The 22,143-nt window shown below is 40.4% G+C and overlaps 1 protein-coding gene across 1 annotated transcript in view; it reads left to right on the plus strand.

Moving 5' to 3' along the window:
* Window positions 1-22,143, plus strand: part of PGM5 (phosphoglucomutase 5) — an 80,914-nt gene that overhangs the window by 35,539 nt on the left and 23,232 nt on the right. Inside the window, exon 7 of the mRNA XM_020805650.3 lies at window positions 15,756-15,871. Within this exon, the coding sequence (XP_020661309.2) occupies window positions 15,756-15,871 (116 nt within the window). The remainder of the gene's footprint in view (window positions 1-15,755; window positions 15,872-22,143) is intronic.

The following is a 22,143-nucleotide window of genomic DNA, read 5'->3' on the forward strand; positions in this document are numbered from 1 at the left end:
TAAAGCTTTTCCCATAAATTTCCTCTGAGAATTGAATCAGAATCAGACTTGAAGTCTATACAAGCAAACAGTCCGTTTCCATAAGGGCCTGTATACTTCTCTGCAAGGTGGTTTAATACAGTGGTGCCCCGCATAGCAACGTTAATCCGTTCCGGATTAATCGTCGCTATGCAGAAACATCGCTAAACGGATCGAAAACCCATAGGAACACATTAAAGTTGGTTTAATGCGTTCCTGTGGGGCCCAAACTCACCGTTCAGCAAAGTTCCTCCATAGCGTCGCCATTTTCGCGCCTTCGGTAAGGGAGGGCAGGGCGCGAAAACACTTGTGGTGGCCATTTTGGACACCTGCCGGCCATTTTGGAACCGCCGATCAGCTGTTTAAAGAAACATTGCAATGAGAAGATCGGTAAGCGAAATGCTTACCGATCATCACAATGCAAGTTTTTGCCTATGTAAACATCACAATGCAGTCGCTTTTGCGATCGCAAAAGCGACATCGCTATGCGGATTCGTCGTTAAACGGTGTGCTCGTTAAGCGAGGCATCACTGTACTATACAATGGTCTAAGATGGAGCAATTCTTTCTGAACCAGCCCGTTCGTGCCCTAAAATGTTCTCTAACTCAATCCATAAGCTTAGTCTGTCATTTAAGTATTTGGCATAAAGCTTACCCATTATAGAAAGAAGGCTAATTAATTTATAATTTGAGGGTTTGTTCTTGTCCCCCTGCTTATAGATTAGTATGACTGTTGCCTCTGACCACTATCAAAAGACTTGGAGACTTAATCTTACGGTGGATTATGCTTGGCTTGGATGGCTGCAAGCTTTTTTCCTCATATTGTTAATGGCAATGATTTGTTTGATAACTGCAGAATTTACCTTCGTTTCAGGGAGAGGAAGTAGTGTGGTAAATTATGTGTTACTTTCCCCATCTTTAGCCAGCTTGTTTAAGGGATTTATAGTTCGACAAAGATTAGAAAGTGATCACCTACCCTTATTGTTAACTCTATCACTCTCAAACATGATACATCTCCCCCCTGAGCCGCACATGGATAACAATGTCCTATCTGTGTGTTATAAACATTTAACCTGGACAGACGGAGTAAATGCTAGTCTGTGATTGGGTTCTTCAGAAATCGGTGATGGTGCCTTCATTTTGGCGGGAATGAGAGACGGAGGCGATTTAAACTGTTCAACAAACTTTACTTTATTCTCTTCTATTTCTTCGTTAACATTATTAAACAGATCAAAACTACTCAACTCCGGTATCGGTCCAGAACTCAACAACTTCGGTTCTGTTGTAGACACTCCTTCTCTCACATCGGGGCTGGACCAAAGCGCTCTCCATCTGTCATCTGCTGTATCGGGATACTCCTCTCTGTACATACCGTCCCACAGCACGGATGCCTCACCCAATCCCCCTCTGGGGTGGGATATTGCATGTGGAACTGGGTCGGATGACCTTCCTCCCTCCACCTTGGTTTCAGGGGTAAACTAGAACCGTCCATTCCTGGGGCTTGTCAATCCTCTCTTCACTCCGGAGAGAAGAGGGGCCAGGGAGCAATCCTGCCCGTCTTAAGGTTAGGGAAGTCCCTCAGCAAGTCTCAAACTTTATTAGCTTGTTCTTCTATGTTATCTGTCTGTAATGCACAATCTCTCAGGGTCTCATCTTTCTTGCCCACTTCCACTCTAAATTCCCGCTTTTCTCCTCCTTCTTTTATAACCTCCTCCCATAATATCAGATCTTGCTCCTCCCATTTTTCTCCATCTTTCTCCTCCGCCAAACATATCTCTGTGGCTTTCTCTCTCTTACAGTCGTCCTCCTCTATTTTGTCCCCTCCTTTCTGTCAGCTGCTGAGGACGGCACACTGGCCATCTGTCCTTCACATAGTCTTTCCAATTTCTTAAATTCCTCTCCCACTGAGAACATAAGAAATTTAATAATGACACCCATGGAATCTACCATGTTTCCCCGAAAATAAGACAGGGTCTTATATTAATTTTTGCTCCAAAAATGCATTAGGGCTTATTTTCAAGGGATGTTTTAATTTTTTCATGTACAACAATCTACATTTATTGAAATACAGTCAGGTCATCTTCAAGTTGCTGCACAATGGTGGAGGGTGGGATTTCACTTAACGGGCTTATTTTTGGGTTAGGGCTTATATTACGAGAATCTTGAAAAATCTTACTAGGGCGTATTTTCAGGTTAGGTCTTATTTTCGGGGAAACGGTTGTCCTAAACTATAATTTGCTGGTCTTAAAAATGCATTTTGTGCTAACCCCTAAACAACTTCACTTTCATAGACAATTGGGCAGGTTCACCCCTAAGTAGTTTGACAAGGAATGTTTATTAAAGAAAAATCAACTCAGAGAAATTTGCAAGCAGTATAGGAAGAAGAATCTAGCAGTTCTTCCCCAGCAGTATTATGTAGTTAAAAATCAATACAAAACTCTGTCCATAAAAAGAAACAACTCAGAAACAATGGACTGTTTTGTTAGACTCTGTACTGAACAAAGATTCTAAATTATTCTGGGCCTCGGTGTCTGGGGCATCATCTGTCTGCTCAGGAAAGCTCACTGTAGCATCCCACTGAATATATGGGAAAGGCATTTTACTACTCTATTTCTGGAAGCCAAACCTACCCAATCAGTCAACATTTCATGGCCAGATTTAAACAAACTGTGTATTGGGATCCAGTCACTGAAAATCAAATAAGGTCATTAATAGCTTGTATAAAAGCTGGGAAGGCACCGGACAGAATTTTTTAAAGGAAATGTTCTCAACTGGTGGCTATACCAAAATGTATATGGTAAAGCAAAAACCCTTATATTCTGAAATAATTCAGCTGCAATCTTGAAGGACATGTTGCAAAAGAAAATGTAGGTTATTTATGTAGTCGAAATCGTTATATTTCCTATTCAGAGTGAGAATTTTTCAAAGTGGAAATCATGAAAGTAGCTCAGTTGAATTTAAAGAGCACCTTGAAAATTGCGAGAATACCTTTTGAAAAGATAAATATGGATGTGTATATAAACAACATAGTTTCTTTCAGGGACAGTGTATTTTGTTTTTCTGTTCCATTTGTTCTTTACAGAACAGGTGGAAAATATATGATTTTGCTTAATCCCCTGCAACTCATTTTTAAATTTTAACTTAAATATTTTTGCTATTGAAATAACAGCTAAGTAGAAACAAAGAAGACATACTGTAGCTGCAATTTCCCAAGAGTTTAGTGGCTCAACTGAAGTGAAGTAAGTTTTAAAATATTCCTACTAGTATAGCAAGGTGTCATGCTTTAAAAATAACACAACATTCCAGGGTGAAACTTGATGGTCTCTGTGTCTAAATATGGAATTATTTCAAAAGCGTTAAAAAAAACCAGGTTTGATAAACTCTGTTTTAAAAGGAAAAGAGGCAAACAGGTGAAGAGAGCTGCATCCTCTTATGGCTCGCTTCCCAACTCCCCTTGCCTTCCCCAAACTGCTTTTCTCTTGGCTAGATCATTCCTGGTTCTAGAGCCAAAGAGGGAAGAAAAGTACCTAGAGAAAGGGGCTGTGAGATGAAAAGCTGCTGTTAAGGTACAGGCTTTATGGTTATAACCTGTGTGCCCATGTCCTATTACAGTGGACCCTCGACTTACAGACGGCTCGACTTACAGACTTTTCGAGTTACAGACTTCTCTGGCTGCAAAATTTAGATTCGACTTGCAGCCAGAGAATCGACTTACAGACCAGAAAAAAACCAAAATGGAATAAAAACAGAATAAAAACCACTGGTTATGGGATTAATCGGTTTTCAGTGCATTGTAGGTCAATGGAGATTCGACTTACAGACTTTTCGACTTGCAGCCACCATTCCAATACAGATTAATTCCTTAAGTAGAGCGTACACTGTAATATAAAGCACCACCTCCTATTTGAATGTGATTCAAACCATTCCATGTTTAAATATGCAGAATTGCTGTTGTCGTATCTGTTTTAGTTCCTGATCTGCTGTCTGATCCAGGCTTCTGACCATAGACGTTTCAGCTAGTAGAAGGCAGACTTTGGTTAGAGACAAGATGTGTAAAGTAGGTGATTGGTTTCCTATGGCCATTTTTTATTGGGAGGAAAACAATACGGACAGTGAGGACTTCAAGTGACTTAGCTTTTTGAAAATGGGCTTGACTCTAGCTTGCAATCCAGACATTATTACTAGGAGTAAGCCCACTAAACATACTGAAAATTACTGCTGAGTAAAGCTTTGGGCAGCTGCTACTCTAATAAAATAGGCAAAGATCCCAAGCATGTGGCTTGGTTTGCTTGCTTGAGCTATTCATTATACAGTACTAACTTGTGTGGAAATGGTGCTGGAATGGATTAGATTCTTGGTTGGACCTAATTTTTGTGATATTGTCTATATCTTAATGCTTCAAGAGAAGGCCCTTTGGTATTTCTGTTTCTTATCTCTCTGAAATGTCCTGCTTGTCTGGTCTGCTTACCCTCCCAGTACATTCATAAATTAGAGATGATAAGAGTAACACTTTGTAACAGACCACAGGACCAGCAGCTGTAACACTTAGCCATATATGGGGGATCTGCAGTTGTTTGGTTCTACTCTTGTTATATATATTTGATACCTTTTAAGGGAACAGAGTGCATGCAGAGTGAAAATATCCAGAAGCCACTGATCTGCCATTGTTGCAACATTAAGAAGGTCAGATGAAAAGTACGGGCACGAGAGTTCAGCACTTAGAATACAGAGCTAAAACAAATCAGTAAACTTTTTAATTCCGAAATCTTAACTAATATCTGGGGAACCACAGAGGGAGATGATTCATGTAAGCCTACCTATATTATAACATTTTGTATGGCTTAATTTTGCATTGCTTATGAATTCCTGATTCTTCAGAACAGTAGAGAAGAGGATGCATGGCAGAGGTAGGGTGGCAGGAAAGGAGTTAAATAATTAAATTCATCCAAGGAATGTAATAAATAGCAGAGAATTTTATTTATTTAAAATGTTTTTATCCCATCTTCCTCCTCAAAAAGGACCCAAGGTGGCTTACAATATTAAAATATAGTATTTAAAGCTAATAATGATGAATATAAAAATACAAAAAATATCACACAAATACGATACTAAAAAATATAAGCAACACCAAAATGCATTTCAAGAAGTAAGGTACAACAATCCATTTGAAAACAGAGGTAGCACCAAAACACATTGAAATCAGTAAGATGCAGTATTGTAAAGAAACAGAGCTATAATGACAAGAAATGTTGAAAAATACAATATACCTATTGTGAAAGGATTGACTAGTGAAGGAGAAACATACCATATGGAAAGGTGCTTCTCCATAATAATGTATTACTGCTTCCTGTTAGTACTGAATCCATTTTTAAATGTAAAGATTTTTTTTTGAGACACAGGAAAAAATAAATAAATCTGTGTGACGTTCACCCCTCGTGGCTCCTGTTTGTTTCTCCAAACACAGAGCTCACAAAGGCAAACCAAAACCTCTGGACATGCTGCCACCAGTTGATTTCCTTATCAACATACTAAGGAAAGATGAAGGTCCAATCAGTACTGACTTATTAATAAAACAGGTTTATTGATTACAGATGGTTTCCCTCCTTGTAGGGAACTTGCTTTCGTGTGGATTCCCACCTGCGTGTTTTGAGCCAGAAGTAAAATGAGTGCAGTGAACATGTAAGGATGACAACCCGGAGAGAGCAAGATTTCCCCCTGTGGTCTGCTCTTGCCCGCGTGTTACCATTCTCCACATAAGTGTGCCCTCTTTAGACGCAGGTTGGGGACAATGGAGGGATGCTGCAGGAAGACACGGCACCCCAGTTCCATGGAGGGGGTGGCAGTAAACCACTGGAGTTTAAATGCCCACAGATTCACACACTCCTGGCAGCTGCATGCACCCCTTCTGCAAGGCTGGCCCCATCAGCAGAGTAATCTCTCCCCCCTACCCAAGGGCTAATGGGGCTTCCTGGGGCTTCTTGACTCCCACTCTGGCAAGATGCCGTGGTCTTGCCCAGTGTGGCTCAGCGAGACCAGGGAGGAGGGGAGCGTGTGTGAGAAGGCTGTTCTCTCGGCAGCACCCCCTCCCGCGGCACGTCTGGGCAGAGAGCGGAGGAGCGCCAGGCGGGGGGAAATTAGAAGCGCAGAGAGGACGAGGTGACAGCAGCAGCAGTCTTGCCAAGTGACCCGTGAAGGGGGGGGGAGAGAGAGACCTAAAAGCAGAAGCCCCAGTGGCACCAAACCCCTGAGGAAGAAGGCTGCCGGGCAGGGAGAGGGTTCCCCTTTGGGACGCGTGGGTGCTTCGGGGTGGGCAGGTGGGACCCAACCCCTATGAGGCAAGGAGGAAGCCCCGCGCTTGCCAAGGTGGTGCCGCCGCCGCTGCTCCCGCTACTTAAACTTTCATATTAAGGCAGGGGCCACAAACTATCTTCCCGTGGGCCACATGTTTGAAACCCCTGTTCTAAACAATTAAGGTCATTTCTACTCAGGATCATACAAAAATAGACATGACAGATACTGAACAGATAAGAACAGGGGAGAGAGAAGGAAATAAATAGGGGAGGGGAACATGGAAGGTGTTTCCAGTCTAGTGGCTTTCACAGTTGTATCTATCTAGATCAGTCCCCAAACAACTCTAGGAAAGCAATCCATGTGTTTTGATACTTTTGCCTTCCTCAGACCTGTTACATGTTGGCCTTTTTTCCTTTTGTGGCCAGATCTGTGAGGTCTTCTATCCATTATATAATGTGTAGTGTACAACAGTGTGTTTCCTCTCTAAGGCTACCCTTGGAATCAGATCCTTAAGCAACAGATCTAGTTTCTTTACAGTTTGCGTCACTGTTTTCTGCTGAGAGGAGATAATATTAATGTATAGTTGCCAGTATTTTAAGCATGAAAGCTATTATATTGGAATATTGGAAGAAAATGCACTAACCCGAAAAACGAGACACAGCACAATAGGAAACCAAGCACAGTGACATAGTTTGTCGCCCCTCTTCTTGTCAGTGAAAGAGCAATGTGGAAAAACTGCCATTCACAGTCGTTTATTGCAAACACACAGGCTGAAACTAACCTGATCAAATCCATAGTGACTACTGGGTTATCACTTGTGTGGCTCAGAACAGTACCTAATCTGGCTATTTTTAGCTCTGGATTGTACAGGTACACTACCGTTTCAGGTAGTACAGGACTGCCACTTTATTCTTGCCGATTATCAGCCTGCCCCTTTCCCACCTCCCCCATTTTCCACCCCGTTTCTGTCATATATTTGGGGACAAGTCTCCTTTGCTCCTCTGTTCACACACGACTCTGTGATTTCTTTTTTAAAACCTGTACTTAAAATTGCAGTCTGAACATAGGTATACAGGAGGGAGTAGGGAATGACATTCTCATAATGTGATGTCATGCCCAATCTTTGACCTGCCCATGGTAACAGTGTGCATGCCCCCCCCAGATTAAAACAAAAAGTACTACAGTGTGTGTGTGTGTGTGTCTGTCTGTCTGTCTGTCTGTCTCACAAGTGATTTCGCAGCTGTTTGAAACTAACTTGTACTAAATGTGTTTTCTCCAGCTTATTGTGAAGTTCCAGCCATGGTTTATATTGTGTTTCCCAAAAAATCCTTGAAACATTTAGCAAAGCTGAAGTTTAGTAAATCTCTAATTTGCTTTCCTCCATTAATTAATTTCATGTTGTGCATCGTTTTGGCCAAAATTCTGTGGTCATATGCTGTTGTAAGCATAATTGCATAAGCAGGGTTACCTGTTCCCCTGGCTATCTAGAGGCCACATGACCATTCTTCCCCAGTTGCACAATTGAAGTCCTGGGTGCATGATGGGCAAGCCAGCAAATGAAAGAATGTTGCCATCATGCACATGGTAAACTGCTCTAGAATTTTGAAATTAAAGTGTAGGTTTCCTTGATTAAGTTGTGGACGAGTGCTGCTTATGTTGTAAAGAATTCAGTAAAATTCAAAAGTAATCAGTCTATATGTTTCATTTAATATGAAGAAGCCAGGTTTCCCACCTTAGCTTACTGGGAGTCCTGTTTATGGCACAGTGCATCCTTGGTGGTTCAGCAGCAACTGCTGTCATCTCAGGCACTCAGTGTCAAGCATACCAAGAAGTTCCATCGTGCATCACATATGCTTCATGCCCAGCGAGTCAGGAGGAAACTTCAGCAGACTATATACAAGCAGTTCCTGACTCTGCAGCCACTCTGCTTGAGGACTTTGCGTACCTGCCCATACATCTACCAGTTACACCTTTGTGGGGTGTCATCAGGGAGACCACAGGGGTGTGTCACTGAAATAGTTATCCTTATTTGTCACAACTTTGCTAGTGGTTGATTGAGGAACATTTGTTCATAGGAACGAACCTAGGTTGGTGGGATAGGAGCTGTCAAGCAAAATAAATTTCTGAAATAACATTGAAGTAGGGAAATCTATTTTCCTTATTTATACAAGTCCTGTGCCAAAACTAATTTGTTAAATTGTGCCTGAAATAATGCAGTACTTTTTTACTAATGTATTTTAAAAATACGTACTTTTCCTTGCAATGCGATGGTAAAGTGGACATTGAGTTGATTGGCTTTAATGTATCTTGGTGTTGAGAGATTATTTATTTGTACTTAGGAGATAAAGAGAAGTGGCTAACAGTGGGTCTAGACTCGTTAAACAAGAGAATGACTTAGGCTAGTACAGTATCCAGTGGGGTCCTTTCATTCATGGAATCGCTTATGACAACATTATCTACTAGATAACTCAGCAGCGAGCACATAGACTGAAGTCCTGAACCTTCCACTCTGGGCAAAGATGGAATAGCTTTATCAGAAAAGATATAGGATCATCATGGTCCCAACATTGTTTCTCTCTTAAAATCACTACCAAACCATAACCTGCACTGTTCATCTCTGTCTTTAGGGTTTTTAACAGAGAAAAAGGGAGGAAGAAATTGTGTGTGATGGTAATGTTCTTGAACTGTGGCCCAACCTACTGCTGCTCTAGGGCCCTCATATTCTTTTTGAGGGAGTAATGATATTCTGCAGTAAACTTTCCAGCTCCTCGCCTATGCAGTACATAAAATCCTATCTCTGTAGTTTCAAATTATTGTTACTAGAATACAGTGGGGTCTCGACTTAAGAACGACCCGACTTGCGAACAATTCGAGTTACAAACCTGCCCTATAGGGAAAGTAAGGACTCGACATGCGAACTTCCCTCGAGTTACAAACAGGGAAAAAAGTCCCCCCTCCCTCCCCTTAGAGGCTTCTGGAGGGGGGAAAAGGGTCAGAAACTTAAAAATAAATACTGTACTGTTAGATAAAGTCACTTACCAGGCCTTGGTAGCCCCCAAACCACAGGAAAAACAGCAGGAAAGAGCTAAAAGCCGACACCCAGAAAGAGCCTGGCAGCCATTTTGTGGTTTTCCCCGCTCCTCTCCCCGCCTAACAGCTGATCGGCTGGCTCTGAGCCGGCTTCCAGAGGCTTGCTCAGCACCTAAAAAGCCTGCCTGAGTGCCTTTGTGCTTAAAAAATCAGCACAACATGCTTTAAAACATTATTTAAAATTGGCTTCGTTTTAAAAAAGAAGAGTTCTAAAGTGCTGCCTTTAGTGTTCCCTGCCTTCCCTGAACCTAAGGGGAAAAAAGAAAGAAAATATCCCCCTCTAGTGGCAGAAGGCAGAATAGCAGCTTCCCATTAGTTTCTATGGACAGAAAAGAGCAGATATGGATTAAATGGTTTTCAATGCATTCCTATGGGAAATGCAGATTCGACTTAAGAACTTTTCGACTTGAGAACCACCTTCCAATACGGATTAAGTTCTTAAGTCGAGACCCCACTGTATTTGCATTTGAGATAAACTTGTTTCCTAGGTCCTTTTGTCCATCCATGAAGACTACTTACCTCTTTGAAGCAAAACTGGAAATTCTCAGGGTTTTAGTTCTGCTTATTGTATATTGTTATTATTTTTATTTGCTTCATGTATACGTTGTTGTATTTTGCACGTTTGGAAGCTGCCTAAAGTGGTCACATCGACCAGATAGGTGGGGTATAAAACAAACAAACAAACAAACAAATAAACAAATAAATAATTCTAACCACTTTTTTCTTATTCTGGCAATACAGCAGGTGAGCAGCTTCCATGATTGTACTTTAGATGGTTTTGTCTTATACGTATCATTTTGCTTTGTCTGTTTATTGCCAATATCATTAATTTATGGATATTTTAGATGCAGATGACTTTTGAGGAAGCCAGGGGTATGTTCTGGGATAACATTTCTGGTGCTTGTTTACTTTGATTTCAAGCCCAAGATATTCTGAATCCTCTAATCACCTCCATAGTTGTCTATAAGCCACTGAGTCAATTATATAGAAAATCTTCTTCCTGTTCCCAGTGCTCACTGGAATGAAATATATCAACAAAGTACCGGTGTACATTTTGCAAATTATCTGGCCAACGTCTGTGCTCTAGCATCAGCATTTATTAAAAGTATGCAACTAACACCTGGAAAATGGGACAGCCAAGAAAAACAGATCTCTGTTGTAAATACTCTCTCATTATTTTAAAGCCTTCTTTCATAGTTTATTAGTTCAGCTGAGATTAACATTAGGTTGAATTTCTGTTGACCCATAATATGCTCCGACAGTTATTTTACAAAGCAAGTTTCTAGTACTGTATTTATTTATTTATTATTTATTTATTTATTAAATTTATACCCCGCCTATCTAGACTGAAGTCTACTCTGCGCGGCTATTAGAATTCTAAGTCTGCACACAGTTATCCTCAGACAAACAGGAATATGTGGAAGCCCCCAGCCCACTCTGTGCACAGATTGAGGCTGACTGCCTAAGCCTTTTTGAAACCAATCCTTGTCCAGGCCCTTGATGTATTTTTATGTATTTCTGGTTCTCTGTGAGGACCTCATTCCTGCAAATGACAAGGCCAAGTCATAGATTGGATAGTGCATGGCAAAAAAGGTTTCTAGTCAGAGCAATGGTAGTTGCAGAGCTGGGTGTTCTCTTTGAATTTTCCCCATTCTGTTTGCTGACTCCAAGAGAGCATAGCAGAGGAGTAAAAGCGAAAGACCCCAAGAAGCAAACAATCAGAATGAGCAAACCAGGAGAGCAAACAGGAGTTTGACAGGGAGGGGTTCTGCCTATTTACACTGTTAGGAGAAAAAATGAGAGAACTAGAACAGAGAGAGGCCACACATAGTGCTATAAGAGAAGATGTAGCGTTCTGTTTTTACTAGGTCTATGGTTCATGTTATATTATGTAATGGTTCATGTCTGTTATGTAATGGAATGATTCATGCATATTAATGTTGCTGAGAGGCGGAGCCGAGAGAGATGCTATAAGAGGCGGAGTCAGAGAGTCAAGGGGTAGATTGAGTAGGTGAGACAAATGTAAGAAGAGTCAGGCAGTAGAGAAAAGTCAGAGAAAGTAATCGAGTGTGTAGTTCAGAAATTCTGAGGTGTGATTAGCTACTGAAGATATTTATGAATCTCTGTAATCAATAAACCAAAGTTTTTTTTAAAAGAACTTGAAGAGTGGACCTGAATCTTTCTGAGGTAATAATGGTGATTTAGGGATCACCTGGTGGCAGCAGTGTTAAAGAGGAGAGTGCTTGCCTTCACGTGCTCTGAGGCTCGAAGGTCAAGCAAAAGGGGCACGAGGATGGACGCCACAAGTGCATAGAAGTTTCAAGCAGCAGCAGCCAAGGGAGGCACTGGAGAAGAGCAAGACAAAATAGAGGAGGAGAATGCTGAAAAGATAATTAGCATAGTATAGGAAGCATCATGGAAAGGGATTTGAGTTAGGAGCAAAAGAGGGAGAAAACACTTTCACCAGTGGAACTGCAAAATTACTTTCAGATTCTTGGATTCTGGTGGACAGGATGTAGAGGAAGACATACAGGAGACCCCACAGGAGGACATGAGAGAGAGTGAAGCTCAGCTTGGCAAGGTCACTGAACTCACACCATACAAAAAGAAGAAGAGAAGAGCAGTTGTAATAGGAGACTCACTGCTACCTGAGATTGAAACAACAATATGCCAGGAAGATCCATGTACCTGCCAAGTGTGCTATCTCCCTGGAGAATGGATTATGAATATGACAGAAGGATTCCCATTCCTCCTAATATTCATGGATGCATATCCCTTCTCATTTGTGTGGGAATAAATGACACACCCAAAAGGAAATATGAAGAAATCACTTCAGACTTTGAAGTTCTGGAAAAGCAACTCAAAGACTTTGGAGCCCAGATAGGCTTCTTGTCTATCCTATTAGTACCCAAAAAAGGAACAGAAAGTGAAAGGAAAATATTCCAGATGACTGGCTATGAAGGTGATGCCGACATGAGTATTTTGGATTTGGGAACCATTGGTTACACATCATGGAAAACAGACTACTCGCAAGTGATGGGTTGTGCCTCACAATGACTGGGAAGAATGTGTTTGGACACAGCATGAAAGACCTCCTGAGGTATGCTTTAAACTGAATTGGAAGGGGAAGGGAGATGCAGGTTCAGAGGTAAAGGCAGGTGAAGGCTTGTGCACAATGAGAGAAATAGAACAAAGCAGCTCTAGTAGAGCTCAGTAATAGTCTTCATTAAAATGTGAGCAGGAAGAAAGGCAAGAAATCATACAATCTCCAGTGTCTATATATGAACGCCAAAAGTATGAGAGACAGACAAGAATTGGAAATCTTTGCTCAGGAGGGTAAATACGGCTTGATACAATAACTGAAACTTAGCGCAGTGCCTCCCATGACTGGAATACAGCAATTGAAGGATATAAATTGTTCAAAAAGAACAAAACAAATGGGAAGGGTGGTGGAATTGCACTATATATCAACATACATATTCCTGTACATAAGTTCAGGAGGTTACGCTTGATTGTCCTATCATCTGAAATAATATAACTGGGGCAAAAAAAATAAAAAGAACAGAGTAGGTGTACTGGCGTCTGCTCAGACAAAGAGAAGATGTGATGAAAAACAAACTGTAAAAATTTCAAGGAGACACGATGGACTAATAATGAGAGTTTTAAATTATCCTACCTTTTGGGAGGCAAATTTTGCCAAATATGACCCTTCTGAGAAATTCTTGATTTGTGTTGCAGCTAATTTTCTCCTACAAAAAATGGAGAAAAAACTAGAAGATTATCTATCCTTGACTTGGTTCTAACCAATAGAGATGGCTTGGAGGAAGAATTGGAAGCAAGGGGACTCTGGGGGAAAGTGACCATGTTCCAGTGATTGGAATTATGGATTTCAAATCAAGCAAAGGCTGAATGTAGCCACACATGTATACTGACAGGAGGTTCCAACAATAAAAAAAGTCCAAGATGGGTGGGGCTTTCTTAAAATTGAAATTATAAAGGCAGAACTGAAAACAATTCCAACAAGAAAGAAGGGTGAAAAATAACAAAATAGACTGATGTGGCTTCACATCACAGCTCAGGGAGGACCTCAAAACAAAACAGAAGATATGTGTAGGAAGTGGAAGGAAGACTAGGCCACAAAGGAAGAGTATAGACAAGCAACAAATTTTAAGGATGGTGTTAGGAAGGCTAAAGCTGAGAATGAGCTGAGATTAGCAAGAGATGCCGAAAACAAAAAAAGAAGCATTCTTCAAGTATGTGTGTAGCAAAAGACGGAGAGAAAAAAACACAATGGCTCAGATACTCAGTAGGAATGGAGAAATAATAACAGATGACAAAGAAAAGGCAGAAGTGCTCAATTCCATTTTTAACTCAGTCTTCTCTCAAAACGCATTCTGTGACTCTCCAGGAAAATGTGAAATACAAGTGAAGGGGACAGGATTGTAGTCTGAGATTAATAAACAAGTAGTCAAGGAATACCTTAATGCTTTGAATGAATTCAGATCTCTAGGACCTGATGAACTGCATTTAGGAGTATTGAAGGAACTCACTAAAGTAAACTATCAGAACGACTGTCTATTATGTTCTTGAAACAATCGAGAATGAGTGATTAGAGGAAGGCTAATGCTGTCCTTATTTTCAAAAATGGGCAAAAATAAGGAACCTAAGAACCAGTTCACCTGACATCAGTTCCAGGCAAAATTCTGAAGCAAATTATAAAGCTTTTTTAAAAATTGAATAACCTCCCTTATAAATGGTGGAAATGTGTATCTTGACTTCATCAAAGCCTTTGGCAAAATGATTCATGATATTCTAATTAGATAACTAGAGGTGTAGGCTGGATAGAATAATTGTCAGGTAGAGGTACGCAATTGGTTACAAAATCATAATCAGGGAGTGCTTATCAATGGCTCCTTCTCAAACTGGGAGAAAGTTCTCAAGTGGAGTTCCACAAGGCTCAGTCCAAGGCCAGCACTCTTCAACTTTTCCATTAATGACTTGGATAAGGGAGTGCAGGGAATACTTATCAAATTTGCAAATGACATAAAATTGGGTGGCATAGCGAACACCCTGGAAGACAGAAACAAAATTCAAAAACATCTTTGGAGCCCTGGAGGAGTGCTTTCCCCTTCTTCCCCACTACTTTAATGCAGTTGTCTAATTTGCACTTAAGCCATACCTCTCTGGCTTTTTCAGGTAGTTCTACATCAATGTTGCTGTGCAGCAGAATGAATGAAGGAGCAGTGAGCATGTGGTTACTGCATTGTATCAGCCAGTTTGTGGTAGTATTTGGACATCATCAGCGGCTTGATAAAATGCAGTAACCACACAGTCACATGTACTCAAAGAAGCAAAATGTGTTGATCTTATAAGTAAAGCTGTAACACTTTTGCTTGTGCTCATCTCCGTTACCATTATCTGTATTGATAGATCTATATAAACCAATTTATATAAGCAAACCCGGGATAATTAGTCACAAAAGTCAGGATATAAAAATTCCAAACCTTGCTGCAGAGACGCTAGAAGCTCAGCCTCGCAAGAAAACCTGATTATCTCTCACAGAAATGTAACATCAAATTTCATACAGTTTTTCTGCACCATCCATGAAGGAGGTGTGCTTAGTCTGTGGAAGTGGATTTCATCCATGAAAGTTTGCTATTTGTTAATGTTTTTTTCATGGTCCAACAAAAGGTATCACCCTTTCCTACATTTGTGAAATCTTTGGGACCACACAGCCTTTTCCTTGTTCTGTGTAACCACTGTAATTCATATTTTTAAAGAGAAAACCCATATTCTTAATTTTAAACTATCTACTGCTTTGTTTCTAGGGATGGACAAAGTATACAATTATGTGCATGTAAATGTTTAACATTTTATTTCTCTGTAATATTTCTGTGTAACTCAGATATAATTTCTAACACTGCATCATCCTTTCAATCAGCAGTGCCAACATTTTTATGCAGTTTACTTTAAAAGCTACATTTTAAAACACTGTTTTTTATATTAATTAATTTTCTGCTTTCTGGACTACAAACATGATTCTAACTTAGAATTTTAGAATCTGCTAATACTGGTCAAAGTGGGACAATTTATTGTTGGAAACTTGAAGCTGCATATTGGATTCTGAAAATGGGTTAGGTATCTCTGAAGTCAGTAACTGAAATCAAAGTTAAGTAGCTGATGGTCTGAGTTTTTTAAATAATTTCCTCTATAAGTCACTGACAAAACTACTCCATAATGAAGAACAGTGTATGTGGGTATATCAAACTCATCAACCACAATACAGTAAGTCTACATCTATATGTGAATAATGTAACCATGCTAATGCTGTGGTGTTCTTTGATGGTCTTTTTTTAGGGTGGCAAAATCTTTGAAAGTTCCTGTCTATGAAACACCAGCAGGTTGGAGGTTCTTCTCAAATCTGATGGATTCTGGTCGATGCTCACTTTGTGGAGAAGAAAGTTTTGGCACTGGTGAGATATAATATATTCCATGAAATAAAAAGATGTCTAATGCGATCATCTGTGATCATTTATGGAACATAGTGCATTTAAATCCTGATCTGATTGTAACTTGCAGTCTTACAGCCATGTGGGTTGGTTCACTAGGTCGAGGTTTCTACCTATCTTACAAAAAGAAAGAAAGAAAAAGAAATTAAAAATACAAACTTCTTTCTTCTTGGTAGCCATGAGCTATGCAGACTAAAATGTCCATATATGATTCCATTATGTAACTGGCTGACAATACATCAAATGCTGGAACCCTCAACTTTTATGTTCTTTACAACTTATTGTATATTGCTTACTTAATTTAGTTAGGAATAACATTTAGGATTAGTAGATTCATAGATTACTACATTGCTACATTATCAACAGGGAAGTATTAATACAAGTTTAGGCCTCTTTGGAGTATATCAGGTAAGTAAATAAGATTTTGTTATATAGAGACAGATACTTTAAGTGAATACATATTATGTCTCTCTCTGTGTGCAATTTTCATTAGAAAGGTTTGTGTTCTGCTTTGGCAGAATCAGATATTGTTCTCCCTTGGGTAGAATCTGCAGGAAGTATGAATGCTGGGTGTTGTAGAAGTAGAAACTTAGGAAAAGCTGCAGGAAGGCTGCCTGCACCCACTGCAGCAGGTTCTACTGAGAAGAGTGGCAGAAGGAGAAGAAAAAGCCAACCTGCAACTGCTATTATGAGTCCCCGAAACAACATCTGTCATCCAGCTGCCTTGTTTAACGCTGACACTATGAGAGAGCAGCAGGCAGAAGTGAAAGTGGCAGAGAAGCTTATGGTTCAAGGTGGGACATGTACGGATGAACCTAGGGCACATGTTTTAGTGAGATCTTTGTGAGGTTCAGCCAAGGAAAGGGGCCAAAAAAGAAACCACTTTTCCCCCAAAAGAGCCAATGTGCCAGAGAAGACAAAGATGGCATCAGCACTCAGGCTGATACAGGCAGCTTCAGCAGCAGCAGTGCTACTACTTTTGTGATTGAGAAAGAGATTTATGAAGAACACCAGACATTGCGCTCCATTATATTCAAAGAAGGGTATACTCCCCCAGCAAATCTCTCCTGTGCAAAGCAGCATTGTGGTTGGTAGGAACTCCCTTGGATGGGAGATTCTATAGATAACAGCTTTTTTACTGGTCTGACCTGTCCAGCAAGCTAAAGCAGTTCCTCCACTACAGGTTTACTTCCTTGCAAAATAAGGAGGAATACCTTCTATTAACCCTCTTGGATCCCGGAATTTAACAGCCGGCAATGGATATTAAGCAGCAGGGCGAGGAGGGGCAATGGCAACCAACTTTCCATCACAGGCAGCAGCAGCTAGTGAAGAACGTCCTGTTAGCACTGAGGGGTCACACAGATCAGAAAGAAATTAGCAAAGTTCATAACACTCCAAAGAGCAGTAGTAGCAATTGTACTCCAGAGTCAAAGTCCCTCACCTTTACAACAACAGCAAGCTTTCTAAGTCACTGTCTGAACAAGCATAGCAGGGACCTGTCCTCCAGATATGTCACCCTGCAGGAAAGACATGGCAGAGGCGTATATGCAGGAGCTCTGCAAGTCAAAAGAGATTAATCATTTGTCTAACTGGGCTGAGAAAGAATTTGTCTCTGGAAGTCTGGCCAAGGTGGTAGTGGAATGTGTGAGAGTGTGTTCTGTCAGGCAGGGGACATTTTCAGTCCACACCACTCACACCTGGAACTTGGATCTGTATAAAAATGTATTTTCCTACCAAATGGCAAAGACTGCTGGAAGTACTAGGTATGACATGCTTCATTCTGCTTCCCCCTCCTTCTGTCTCTTTCATTCTTCCAACTGTTACTCCAATATGGTGCTCGCTCACTTAGCTGTGCTGTGCCCTGTGCTGTTGTCACAGCTCCCACCCACCACAGATTATCTGATGCTCAAATCTGCCAGCCAGTGTTGCCCAGGGTATTTGTCCACTCCTCATTACAACCTGTCTTCATTTCCCCAAATGGTGCTGGTATTTCCTGCTGGCATTCCCACTGCTCAGGCTTCAGTCAACACACCCATTACAGTAATTTCCTAATAATTGGTTCTGCTGGCTGTTGGTGTGCACTCTTTTTGGTTGGCACAATTGCAGGCTAGGTGTAAGAGGATGCAGGGAACTCCTTTAAAAACGTTTTGCCTGTTTGTGTGTTTGAAAAGGGGAAAATAGACAATATAGTATGCATATTAACTGTAATCTGGATATCTGTACATTCTGAATGTTTAAAATTCTGAATTCCATGAAGTAGGAGGGGTAGTCTGCAGTCCATCAGCCCTCCAGAGGTTCGCACTACGTTCGAGTCTAAGACTAACCAGATGGTGATCTGTCCATAATAATAATAAATATGGTCTGCCAGATAGATGGGGCCAGCTGCTAATTATGACAGTTCCATGATTGTCATAGCAGATGTGAATTTCTAAGCCACTCCTGACTGGTCGATTCCAATGTGAAAGAGAACAATATGCCTGAGATAGGCCTATGTCACACCAGAAATCACCCTGGATAGCTCAGAAAGGGGGATTGTTGAGCAGTGGTATGGGTGGTATCCCAGCAGAATCCAAGGACTGTAGCAGCATACGTTAAAATTGCCAGACTGCTAGTTGTTGCATCTGGTTAGCAAGAATGACTGCAGCTGCTCCACCTCATTGCCTTAGCCTGCTTTAAGTATAGCCCAGTTGACAGAGTCTGGTGAGGCAAGCTGCCCTGTCTCCATTCTGTTGACCAGGTCTGTATGATACAAGCTGCAGCTCCTTCATCCAGAATTAAATCCTTTAAATGTATGCTTTTCTTGCAACTTAATCTGGCATTATCAAAGAGGATTTTTAGACTAGAAAGTCTGCCTTCATTGTTACCATGGTTTGTTAGGTTAGATTGCAGCCTGGAAAGAGGCTTTCAAACCTTTCTCTTTAATGGCCAGTTTGGAATCTCCCACCTTTTCTTACAGGGCTTTCAAGTTAAATGAGATACTTAAGGAGTAGCTTTATCAGTTCCATCCTTCCAGTGAGCTTTCTTGGCTGAGCAGCAATTTGAACTCAGACTAGGGAGTCCTAGTCCATCACTGAATCCACTATACCATACTAGTATATCACTTTGTCATCTGCACAACAATGGGTCATAACCAGATTAATGGCTCCCCTTGAGTGTCTTTATGGTCTAAGTAGAGCAGTGGTGTCATCAGGCCTAAGCTGGCACAGTAAGATAGTGCCAGTAAAGACTTTCCAGTGGATGGGAAAATGTCCTGAGTAGGGTAGCTTCAGCATTCAGAACTCCCTATGGGGCTCCCCAATGGGCAACCCCTTTCGTGTTGACCCATTAGCAGCAATTTCAATACCCCAGGACAGCAGTTCTCTTTAGAGCCTCTCTGCAGCCCAGCTGCATTGGTCCAGTGTTAATTTCAGGACTCTAAAGAGAACTGCAATCTAGGGCAATTAAATTGCTTTTAATGGGCAACATTGTCATCTTCCCTCTCAGGTATTCTAGTAAATGGTCCTCTTTCAGCTCCAGTCCAGCTATTCTCTTTGTAGCCCACAACTCACCACTGGACCCATGGGCCTTGGGGTTTGACTGGAGAAAAGCTTGTTGCAGTAACTCAAGCAATGTGGATTTGATCATTGTTGCAACCCCCCAGGAAAAAAAAATCTGGTGTGCTTCAGGAAACCTTGGAGGTTATTTCAGTGCAGTGATACTTAAACACAAAGGTCTAATTCATTAGTTTCACTACCACCTTGAGAGATTTCCATAGATCAAGTCACCCAGACAGAAGAGAATGTTCAGTCCTGTTGCTATCACACATTATCTTTCGCAAAATTTCCAAAGAGATCTTGTTCTAAATGTGAATGAGAAACATGTGTGTGTGTGTGTTAAAATTTGGTTTTAGCTTTTGCTTTCAGATTATTCAGTTGACTAGCTGCAAATATTTGGAATAGTTTACCTTTCATGGGCTAATTAATTTTTGTGAGTTTTCTAAGAAATAATTCCTTTCTTGAATTTTTAGAAGTTGTGATATTCACTATAAAAGCAAATAGAAATTACTCCTACCACTCCCTAGTGTTTGCAGCAGGGTTAGGAATGAGGTTACCAACCAGCATGCAACCTGCCTGATGTTTGATGTTTAACCTGTTGGATTATTTGCTATTAAAGATATTTCAGATAAATGCTGAGAATTGTTCGCTCAAAAAGAAAGGACCACCAGTGTATCCACAGCCATGTAGAATACTCAATGAGCAGCAAAGGTGAACGAAAAAAGAAGTCAGCAAACAAACAATATATATAAAGAAGTAACCCAATATACATCTACAAAAAAAATATCAAACAGACTTAAAACCACCCATTTGCTATGCACAGCTTAATAAAACAAAACTAAGAGCTTGTATATAAAAATGTAACATAAACTTTGCTAAACATACAAGATAAAAAACAATACATACCAAAAACAGGTTACTAGTAAAACAGAACAAAATGACTTAACTTCAGGAGAAAAAACATAAAGCAGGCTAAATCAAAGAACAAGCAAGCATACTGTATCAAGGTAAAGGCGAGATAGCAGCAGATACAACACATAGCAACTGCTTTGGCTATCTACAAGCATCTGATGAAAAGGTAGGTAAGGCTTTCCCTTATACCCAGAGAAGAAGAAGAAAAGGAACAGGTGTATCTATTACTGTAATAGCCTGAGACATGATAGAAAGAAAGAAAAAAGAGCCAGGCTATTAAAGGAAAAAGGTACATGCATGGCTGCATTGCACTGTAAGGGGGGGTGGGAAACCCAACATAACCCAACAAATTTATAAGCTGCAGCCAATAACATTGTGGCTGTATGTATCCCATTCTTGACTCATTTTTGACTTTGCTCATCCTATCATCACACCTTTTCTACTCCACTGTTGGCGTAAGTTTTCTAAGAAATAATTCCTAATGAATCCTTCCTAACATTTTTGTCATCTTCAGAGAGCATCTAGTACCGTAAAAGGATACGCACAGAACAATTGGTGTATGCTAGATCATATAAAAATATTTTTGAAGTTGAGAAGAATAGTAATGCATAAATAAGTAATACATATCTGATCTGTTGTTCATAATACAAGGAACTGAAAATTAAATACATCAGAGTTTTTTTTCTGACCAGTAGTGAAATATTTTAATGATGTGTACTTTTGCAATCTTTTATGTTGCCATTTGTTGTCGCTGCATTTTCCACATGCTTGGCAAATGAGCCAGGATGAAAAGTAATTCTTCACCTACATTTTCAAAGAGAGTAGGAAGTCGCACAATTGCAGTTTTAATGGTTTTGTTGTTGGGAACGTTGTTATTGACCATAAAGTGATGACCTTACTCTTTACTTAAAACAATAAGATGAATCTTATAAGCCTGTACCTAAATAGCTAAAATACTGTACATGACAGCTTGACACCATTTAAGGGACTGTTTACCTTAGTCGTATCATACAAGATGAAATATTTCACTAACATAAAAACTGTATGCCTAATAGAAAGAATAGGTTTTCTTCCTGGTGAATAAAAATATCCTTTGTGCTATAAAAGGGCAAAAGATCTTTGGAAGTGTCCCACTGGGCTTTATGTTCTCAAGCCTGTTCTCTGGCAGCTGATCCTGGAGTTCACCCAACGCTGTTGTAACTTCTTCCTTTTTTGTAGCAGCAGAAGGCAGCCTGTCAGACAGAATTAAAAAACTGCAGGTATTCTGAGCAATGAGTTGGGAATTGAAGAAGAAGGTGACAGCAGCAACTACCATGATCCTGGTTTCACTTGCAACAATTCATCAACCTTTAAGAAAGCTGTGCACGTGCCTTTTAAGTTTGAGCTAATCCTCCTTGGCAGCAACAGAGAAAATGTTTTACTTCTCCTCCTAACTTACATGGACAATAATCAGACCATGTGCAGTTAACTGAACGGGAAGAAATCCTAAATAAGGAGAGAGAATTGCAGCTTTGGATATATAAACTAGGATTAATGTCTAACCAAGGATTTGTTTAGGGATGGAGGGAGGCAGAGCACGGGGGAGGAAGCTATCTTGCTCTGAAGAAGTAAAGGAACTTAGTTGGAATGGAAGAGTCTTCGTATGAGGCAGGTCTGGTGGTGTGCTCAAGATCTAGGATACTCTGCATCATCTAATTAAATGTCCGAAACACATTTTGCCACTTGTTTGTCAGAGAAACCAGAAATACTGCACACATTTAGTTGCCTAATCTGGTCTAATTTTTTAAATTG

The sequence above is a fragment of the Pogona vitticeps genome, chromosome 2, assembly GCF_051106095.1.
Source record: "Pogona vitticeps strain Pit_001003342236 chromosome 2, PviZW2.1, whole genome shotgun sequence".
Taxonomy (NCBI): domain Eukaryota; kingdom Metazoa; phylum Chordata; class Lepidosauria; order Squamata; family Agamidae; genus Pogona; species Pogona vitticeps.